Source organism: Alnus glutinosa, chromosome 3 (assembly GCF_958979055.1).
Source record: "Alnus glutinosa chromosome 3, dhAlnGlut1.1, whole genome shotgun sequence".
In the NCBI taxonomy this organism is placed as follows: domain Eukaryota; kingdom Viridiplantae; phylum Streptophyta; class Magnoliopsida; order Fagales; family Betulaceae; genus Alnus; species Alnus glutinosa.
This window is the reverse complement of record NC_084888.1, coordinates 1,474,426-1,484,269: the sequence shown is the minus strand read 5'-3', so window position 1 is coordinate 1,484,269 and position 9,844 is coordinate 1,474,426. Positions and strand designations below refer to the sequence as shown.

Sequence of the window (9,844 nt, the reverse complement as noted above, 5' to 3'; positions counted from 1 at the left end):
AGTTTGTTCATTAAGAGCTAGGGAGGTGGAGGAGAGAGAAAATAAGTTGAAAAAAAGAGCTTATTGAGAGGTGTAATAAAGATCCGTTTGAGTTTGTGATTTTAAAAAGTGCGATTCAAAATAACGATTTTAAAATGTATAATTTGAAAAAAAAAGATTTTTAAAAACGCAGTTAAACATTTGGCAAAATTGCAGTTTATCCTTTAAAATCGCAAATTAGCCTTTACAATTTTGCATTTTCAAAAAAGTACTATCTTACCTGCGATTTGAAAAAGTAGATTTTTTGCGTTTTCAAATCGCAATTTAAAAAAAAAAACAGTTTCTAAACGATTTATGTTATATAATTTAGTTTAAAATCGTACTTATTGTCTACGGAATCGCAATTTCAACCGCATCCTAAGTCATTTTCCCCCTATAATGATAAATTTATTGTTGACCCGAAATCATTTTTCATTGACCAATAATTTTTTGTCTTTACTAAATATAAAAAAATAAAGAAAATATTTTCTCAAACAAATGTAGATTTAATTGTTAAAAATAAAATAAAAATAAAGATCGATTTGGTAATGTGCCTATAGGGAAATGCTAAAAATCCTCCTTTCATCCTCCCTTTGTCCACCTCTTTTGCTTAAAAAAATTGATTTTAAGCGAAAAGGTGTCTCTGATGTGACATTAGAGACACCTTTTTACTTAGAGTAATGCTACACATCATCCCCTTGTCCTCCTTTTATCATCCCAAATTTGATGTGGCTCTTAAAATCACCATTGAATTTATGATAGATCATTATTGAATTTTGATCCAATGGTGATTTTAAGAGCCACATCAATTTTAGGAGGATAAAAGGTGGACAAGAGGATGATATGTAGTATTACTCTTTTACTTAAAATTAATTTTTTTATGATAAATGGAGGATGAAAGGTGGATGAGGGCGCATGTATAGCACCCCTCGTGCCTATATGTAAACGAGTAATGCTACACATCATCTTCTTGTCCACCTTTCATCCTCCCAAAATTGATGTGGCTCTTAAAATCACCATTGGATCAAAATTCAATAATGATCTATCATAAATTCAATGATAATTTTAAAAGCCACATCAAATTTGAGAGGACAAAAGGAGGACAAGGGGATGATGCGTTAACATTACTCTTTGTAAACCGAGGGTCTGTGACTCTGTGTCATGTTGTTCTTCTTGTGAGCTTTACAATTCCACGCGCTTGCTCAGCCACGTGCTAGATATAAAGTGGGAAAACCCTTGTCGAGCCCTAGAATTTTCAGCGCCTTCAGTCTCTTCTCGTCTCAACCAAATTTCCCGAGAAACGAACGCGAAGCAAGACAGGGCGACCACACTGGAGAGTGAGAACAAGCAAAGCGAAGATGTCTGATTACGAGGGAAGATACGAAGGAAACGGAGAGGACGCTGAAAACTATGGAGGTGGCTCCTCCCCTCAACCTCGTGGTAGTAGCCATGGTGGTCCCGAAGATCTCGGCGACTCCAAGTCTCAGGTATACATACTCCTTTTCCTATTGCTCATCTATATATGTATGAGACTCTGCTAAAGAGCTTAGGCTGGGTTACGAATCTTTTGGTTTTTGGTTGAATCTAGGGTTTTTCAACGATAAGGTTCATTTGGAATTGAAATCTAGTGCTTCTAAATGGAAGGAGTCGATCGAATTTGTTTTTAGGGTTTTTGGTTGATTCGAAGTTCTTGGGTTTACTTTAATAATTTTTGCTACTGTGTTGATCGATAATGGGTTCACTGCTTTGAATTGTACCATGGTCATTTCTGTGAAGAAATGGAGGATTTTAGGGCTCTGGATGAAGTTTATTTATTTATTTTTGAGTCGAAGAGAACAATGAAACATTGATTTCAAGGTTTTGCAATCGAATTACCTTTTTTTCTTCTCATTGCGGAACTATTAGGGTTGCCTTCTATGTGTTGTACATGGTGAAATTAGGTAGCTTCATTTAACAGAAGATATTAGGTATCTTTATTATGAGAGAGAAATTTTCCCCTCTTATGATAATGTACAGGCTGTGTTAGCTTGATTGTTGATTAATTTACGATTTTCATTGGTATTGAAAGTGTACCATTTCATTGGTTTTGTTGAATTTTGTGTTAAAATTTTGTGTTATTTCGGTTATGAGATTATTTGCTGAGATTCTTGAGGGATTGGATGAGTTTGATATTGTTATATTTAGTATTGGGTTACTAGATTCTGGAGGGACACTTGTTTTTTGAATTAGGAAGAAAAAAAGGATTAAAATTACAGGGTCCGCTTGAAATTTTCAACTTCATTCTTTCCAATTATAAAAAGTTTGGACATAAATGCTTATAAAAAAAAATTGGACATAAATAATGTTTTAGGAAACTAGCTTTGTTTCTTGTTGATGATTAGTCTTCTCAGTATAGATTTAAGTTTGAATCCAGTCTATACTTACATGTTTTCTTGTTTGCTTTCTGGATACAGTCCTGAATGTCTGCTCGTCATCTATTGCATGTTGTTGCTTGTCTTACTGATCAGTAATTATTGGCTCTTAGACGCATGTTCAGGTGTGATGTTATGTATGAAGTTAATCAATTTCATTTGCTTAAAAGCTCGCACTAAATATTGGGTCTATAAAACTCTCTTAATTTCCCAAGTGATTTGCTGCTATGTTGGTTGTTATCAATTGTTTTTGCTAACTTGACTGAATCATTTGCAGCACGGTTCTCGTGATTATGAAAGAGAATCTTCAAAAAGTAGGGAGAAGGATAGAGAAAAAGGGCGTGATAAGGAGAGGGACAGGGACAGAGATCGGGATAGGGACAGAGGCAATGATAGGGAGAAGAGCAAGGACAGGGACAGAGATAGGGAAAGGGACAGAGGCAGTGACCGGGACCGTCATCATAGAGATCGCCCCAGGGACCGGGATCGTGGTGAAAGAAGGGAAAGGGTCAGGGATAGGGATGATGATGATTTTTATCGAAGCCGGGACTATGACAGGTAATAAATAAATTGATGCATTCATGATGTATATGTAGTTCTGTGTGGAGTTGGGGACTATTTTGCTTTTGATCAAGTACAACTCAGTTCTGGTAGTACATTGGGCATTCTTGATACTTCATCCAGATGTATTATTTTATCAATATTGAGCAGCTCTGGTGCTTAGTCTATGGGTGTTTGATTTGTGGATTTGCATTACATGACCTATTACAGGACGTCTTTGGACAAATACTGTTAAAGCTTGTTTTGGTTGTCATATTTGATGATGTAGTGCTTATTTTATTTACAGACGAAGGGATTATGATAGAGACAGAGAGGATAGGTCCAGGCGCAGGTCTCGCTCTCGTTCAGGGGGTAAATCTGAGCACAGATCAAAGTCACGATCTCGTTCTCGCTCTAAGAGGTAGGTTATGCAAGATTATAATTTGTAAATCTGGGATAAAACTGGCTTCCATTGTGATTGTGCCTTTTGTCCTATCATTTAATTATTGAACTTTTGCCAATGGAATTTCTTAATTCAGTAGTTATTGACTCCAGTTTACGTATGCCAATTAATGGTTGTTGGCATTTTCATGTTTTGTGGAGACCTGCACTAATCATTTTAGTGTCGTGTTGTTTGGGGTGTTGAACCTATCACTTAATAGGATTTACTATAGATCTATCTTCTGAATATTAATTTTTCCACCCCTATAATTTTATCAATATTGTATTTTTTTGTAAATTCTGCATAAAGTAAATGAATAGCAGCTACTGTCTTCTCTTGTACCAACGCCTCTGTTTATCACTTTTGGTAGCCCATGTCTATATATTTCCCCAATTATCCTTCAGTTTTTACTTTTACTTTGTAGTTTATTGGGGGATTATCAAACTGTAAAACAATGTGGCAGACTTGCTGTTTACTGTTAGCTGATAGCTTTCAATTTGCGAATTTATCGAGCATTTGACATATTTATCTTTTTGACTCATTGTAAATTATATGGTTTTATTATGGTGTGTGAGATAGTGAAATGCATATATCTGTATTAGTTGGGAAAAATCTGTACTGTACCATGGACTCTGTAAACACCATCTTTGGTTGTGGAATAATGTTGATATTGAATGGCCGAGGTCCTGAATGATGCATAAAATGTCTTCCAGGTATAAGTTGCACCAAATGTTATTTATGCTGTTTATTTTTGGTTGCTGTTTGTTTATGTTATTTATGCTGTCTATAAGTTGCGCTAAATGTTAAATGTTATATACTTTTAAGCAGTTGTTGTTCATTAGGTTAATGTGACCATTCTCTTTTGTTGTTGTGTTACTTCTTTTGTTGTATATTCGAATGTATGGTGCTTAGATGAATATGGCTCTTGTATATCATCGTTGTTCTTCATATACTAACAGTATCTACTTGCAGCAAAAGGATTAGTGGTTTTGATATGGCGCCTCCCGCATCTGCATTGTTACCTGGTGCTGCTGTTGCTGCAGGTGAATGTACCCTCTTATGTATTTAAGATTGTGATAATTTTCTTAACTGCTTTTTTCTTTTTTGGATATAGTGTGGAAAGTTCGTATCAAAATTGCATGGTGTCATTTGGTAAGCGATATTTTGTTCTTTCATTTGATCATACAGCTTTTTAAAGCTGTGGTCTCTGGATGGACTGTTCTTTCTATTTTTTGTTTACTTGGTGCAATAATTCTGGAATTGGAACTGAGAGATGTTTCTGGTTTTTTGTTGTGTTTGGTGTTTGTTTGTTTTGTTTCTATGTCTTGTCTTGTTTTGTAAGAAGGCAATGTTGGGCTAGTTGCCCCACTGAGCTGACAATGGGCGTGAGCCGACATCTGTAGCTTTTATGTACAAGGAGGAAACAATGCACCGGTTTGATGGGTCTTGTTCGTCTTCAACCGGGAACTATTGCCTGTTTTGGTAGTCTTACAAATATTACCTCCAGAACTTGTATATAATGTATTTCTTTCATCTTCTTTGACAAACATTATTGAAAGAGGTTAGGATGTGCTAAATTTAATGCTCTCTCATGGAAAATGAAGTGATAAAGAGGCAAGCTACGTCATTGTAGGGTAAGATGTTATGTTACAATTGTATCCTAAGTAATATACTTTTATTTTGCAGGTCAGATTCCTGGGACCAGTCCTACCCTTCCTGGGATGTTTCCAAACATGTTTCCTTTAGCAACTGGTCAAGTATGCTCTTTCTTCTTCTTCTTCTCTCTCTTTCTCTCTCCAATGCAAAAGGTATTCATGAGGATGCTTTAATTTTCGTTAATCATATGCCTTTTTGTTTGCTCACAGCAGTTTGGAGCTCTTCCTGTTATGCCAGTACAGGCAATGACTCAACAGGTACTCATTGTAGTAAGTGCACTAAATTCTTTTAAAAATTATACTATCTTCAATTTTTGCTCATATTAACATCTAATATGATTTATTTTATGGCGTTAGGCTACGAGGCATGCTCGGCGGGTGTATGTCGGTGGGCTTCCTCCTACAGCAAATGAACAGGTTCACTCACCTTGTTGACTTTTTCATTCTTTCTATTTTGTTTAAAGAAAAATACCCATTCATTCCAACCTAGAACAAACATTCACCTAATTTTGATTTTAAACATTTTGCTTCGCCCTGTGGTCTCAATTATCTCACATGTTTTACGGCAGTCTGTTGCAACATTTTTCAGTCATGTTATGGCTGCAATTGGAGGAAACACTGCTGGTCCTGGTATGTCAGTGCTCGGTGTTTAATCTATATTTGCTTTCATAAGTATCCTGCCTTTGTAGTTCGACGGTTTCTTAATCCATTCTCTCTCTCTCTCTCTCTGCGCTTTTTGTGCAGGTGATGCTGTTGTCAATGTGTACATAAACCACGAAAAGAAGTTTGCTTTTGTGGAGATGAGATCTGTTGAGGAGGCTAGTAATGCAATGGCTTTAGATGGAATTATTTTTGAGGTGTAACATTTTTATTCTGATCAAAATTGATTATGATTGATATGTACGCGCTACCCATGACAGTTAGTGCATGACATGGGACTGATATCTTTGATTCATTCTACTTTTCTAGGGTGCTCCTGTTAAGGTGAGGAGACCTAGTGACTACAACCCATCTCTTGCCGCAACGCTTGGTCCAAGTCAACCCAATCCCAATCTGAACCTGGCTGCTGTTGGTCTAACACCAGGATCCGCAGGTGGTCTTGAGGGTCCTGACCGCATTTTTGTGGGTGGGCTTCCCTATTACTTCACAGAAACACAGATTAGGGAGTTGTTAGAGACTTTTGGGCCACTTCGGGGTTTTGATCTTGTGAAAGACAGAGAAACCGGAAATTCAAAAGGCTATGCATTTTGTGTTTACCAAGATCTTTCAGTTACAGACATAGCTTGTGCAGCTCTGAATGGAATTAAGATGGGTGATAAAACTCTCACTGTTAGACGTGCTAACCAGGGTGCTAGCCAACCTAAACCTGAGCAAGAGAATGTATTATTGCATGCACAGCAGCAGATTGCATTGCAGGTAAACTCTAATCTGATTTGTTATTGTTAATCTATTGTCATTGTATGGCTGCAATGATTTAGCAACAAAGTTTTATGTGTGTAATACTTTGTGCCCTTGATTTGCAGAAGCTCATGTTACAACCTGCTGCAGTGGCCACAAAGGTTGTATGTCTAACCCAGGTGGTTTCTCCTGATGAACTCAAAGATGATGATGATTATCAAGATATTTTGGAAGACATGAGAGAAGAATGCGGAAAATTTGGTAAAACCTTGGTCTATTTAGTGTTGACACGCTTATAGTCTTTGTTTTTATGGATTGTCATTTTTCGCCCACAAAGGTTCTTGCATGTGTATTAATTTTCTCTGTGTCATATCTTTTTGTTTTACAGCTTTTTTGTAGTCCCACATTCTGCTTTAAAGAATCAGGCCTAACATACACAGACAGAAGCCTCCAAAACCTTCCGTCCATGTTCACCTGAAAATTTTCTTTGTATATTTTGATAAATGTTAAGCATTTTGAATTATTGATGTGATTTGCAGGTGCACTGGTAAACCTCGTCATCCCACGCCCGCAACCAAATGGTGAACAATTACCTGGAGTTGGGAAGGTTCGTATGGTTTTACTCTCGGATAAGATATCTACTCTTACACCAATGAAAAATGATAATTGGAATATTTGTGTCCTTAATGTCATTAAGTGATCCTCCTTTCAGGCAAACACCTGCTCTGACATTTTTCTCACATTTACTAGTTTTTTAAAATAACGGGGAAATCATTGTTGTTATGACTTGAGGAAAATTATGGCAGATGAGCCTGTAATTCAATTATATGGTTGGAAAAGATAACAAGCATATAGGGCATCATATAGAATGAAAATGATGGTGTCAACCGAAATTCTATTGTCCTGTTTCTGTTCTGGAACTTGTTCGTTTGTTTGAACTCGGGAACTGCTAAAATACAATTCTGTCTTTATGTCAGGTTTTTTTGGAGTATGAAGACATTGATGGTTCTGCAAAAGCACGTTCTGGGTTGAATGGAAGAAAATTTGGTGGGAATCAAGTCGTGGCCGTCTTTTATCCTGAGAACAAGTTTGCTCAGGGGGACTACGAAGGCTAGTTATTTCATGTCACATTGGTATTGATTGTATGATTGCGTTTTTCGCTGAGGTACTCAGTGTAGATGGTTGCTATTAAAGTAGTTTAGATAATGAGCTTGTGTTGTCCATGCTGCAAAATATATATTCAACTTTTTTAGTTTCAATTTTTTAGCCACACACTGGTATTCTCTGATCAATTACTTGATATTAAAAATTTTAATGGAGATGAATCACACGATAGTAATTGGATACTCCATGGAGATGAACCATTACCTGGAGTATGTGCAGTTTCATGTCTTGGAATACTTGAAATCTAATGGTGAGAACAGAGTCTTAGTAAATAGTAAGTGCTCAACATCTTACACTCTTCGGGCCTTTTTTTTTCTTTTTATTTTTTTTATTTTTATTTTTATTTTTTATTATTATAAAAAAAAAATGATAATAAAATTTTATGGATTTAACCTATTTCCATTCTTCCACTAATGCGGGTGTAGTTTGTAATGATTATACGTACATAAGCGTTGCCACCGGCGAACAAAATAAGAGGGGAAGAAGAATAAATTTTTTGCTGGACAAATTTCTATCAAAATTGGGTTGGAGGAAATTGTTTCAACTCAATCTATAGTTTATAAAATTGTTATGTTTATGTGAAAAACACGTGATTTTTCAGTTAATTGTTGTCTTTTAGTAAGGGAGAAACACGTGACTTTTTGGCGGGCATGTGCTTAATTGAATTATTAAAAAAATATTTGCTTCTAAAAAAATATGTGCATCTTCCATTGAACATGTCAACATGGCTTGATTAAAATTTGTTCAATTCATTTTAGAAAGAATTTTTTCTTTTAAAAAAAAATATTAGTGGAGTGAAAAATAAATTAATTACTATAAGTGTACTAAATTTATTTTTATTCTATTATTTAGTTTAGCCTATTTATATTTAATCTTAATTTAGAACAGGAAAAGAATCGAAAGGGTAGAAAAATGCTTACAGCAAAAATTTATCTGCTGTTCTTGTCGTTTCTTTCTTCTCTTTTCAAGATTTTATTTTTATTACTCGTCTACATTCTTATAAGACATGTTACGCATCGAATATCCTACAAAAAGCATTTCCTTTTCTATTTCTGGGCAAAAAAAATCACATTTTACTATATTAAAAATGTATCCTAATAAGATCTCTTTAGTCTCTCAGCTGACAATGAAACAATATACCTCTCTAAATGACTCGGCACCCTTTTGAAAAAAAAAAAAAACTACCCAGATAAGAACAAAGGATTGACACTTGGTAAACACAATTTTTTCACCAAGAAAACTAAAAAGAGATTGAAAAGAAATTGCTCCTTAATATTTGTTGCCGTCAATAAAAAAATTAATGGAGACCTCTTATGAAAAAATAAAAGGTAGAGACCGCAAGATTAAAAACCTTAATTATTTTTTCACTGGAAGCAATCTTCATTGTTTTTCATAAAGAGAATTTTCAGTGATTTTTTCTCTAGAGGCTAGCCAAACTATTCCTAAAATAATCTATTACCAAACTTTCTCCTTTCAAGCAATTTATTTCTGTTTCATGTCTAAGATACAATTATATGACAAAACAAAATAAAACCTTAGAAAAATCAATTGACATTGTAGTTAAATCTAAATATTGTTTTATACAAAACTCTCTCTCTCTCTCTCTCTCTCTCTCTCTCTCACAAAAGTTATTTCCTTCCAACACATTTTCACTTTGCATCTTCTCTTTCCCTACCGCCTTGATCGTCTTCGCGCCTAGGTCGCAAACCGTCTCCATTTTCGTCATTTTCAAGATTAGCTTGCCAGTCTTGGAGGCGGCGCCAAGAATTGCGGGGAGGTGAATTTGAATCTTTACAACCTCTCCCTTAATGACCTTGGTCTGCTCCTTGATGTGCATGCCGATGGTCTTACGGAAGAATGAAGTCTCCAACAATAAGGGCGCGCTGTCAGCCAACGGGGTCTCGAGGCCGATTAACTTGGCTAGGCTCGTGACAATAGCAGTCTTGTCGAGGTATCAGGGTTGAGTTTGGTGACGTTGGAAAAAATGAAAAGACTAAAAAAATAATTAAACAATAATAAAAAAAAAAATTTAAATGATTCAGAAAATGAATATAGAAGTCGATGGAAAGTGCATTTGAATAAGGAATAAAAAAAAAAAATAGTTTAATTCTGCAAATTGAAATTTAGAAAAATTTGTGAGTAATCTACCAAATAACATATTCCTGAGATATGGGGTTTTTTCCCCTACAGCAAATCCGGAAACAGTTGCCACTAAA

General features: G+C 35.5%; 1 protein-coding gene across 7 annotated transcripts; it reads left to right on the top strand.

Annotated features, from left to right (window-relative positions):
* The first annotated feature begins 1,252 nt into the window (after window positions 1–1,252).
* On the top strand, window positions 1,253–7,734 carry LOC133863009 (splicing factor U2af large subunit B). 7 transcript variants are annotated; one of them, XM_062298976.1, is made up of 13 exons: window positions 1,253–1,505; window positions 2,707–2,987; window positions 3,277–3,390; window positions 4,384–4,454; window positions 5,098–5,168; window positions 5,280–5,324; window positions 5,424–5,483; window positions 5,636–5,696; window positions 5,811–5,923; window positions 6,036–6,482; window positions 6,590–6,725; window positions 7,004–7,071; window positions 7,442–7,734. In XM_062298976.1, the coding sequence occupies exons 1-13, from the start codon at window positions 1,377–1,379 to the stop codon at window positions 7,577–7,579; spliced, it is 1,734 nt and encodes a 577-aa protein (XP_062154960.1). In that variant the 5' UTR covers window positions 1,253–1,376; the 3' UTR covers window positions 7,580–7,734. The 7 variants fall into 7 exon arrangements, with proteins under 7 accessions (XP_062154960.1, XP_062154958.1, XP_062154959.1 ...); XM_062298974.1 differs by having other exon boundaries at window positions 5,280–5,336; XM_062298975.1 differs by having other exon boundaries at window positions 5,277–5,324.
* The last annotated feature ends 2,110 nt before the right edge of the window (window positions 7,735–9,844 follow it).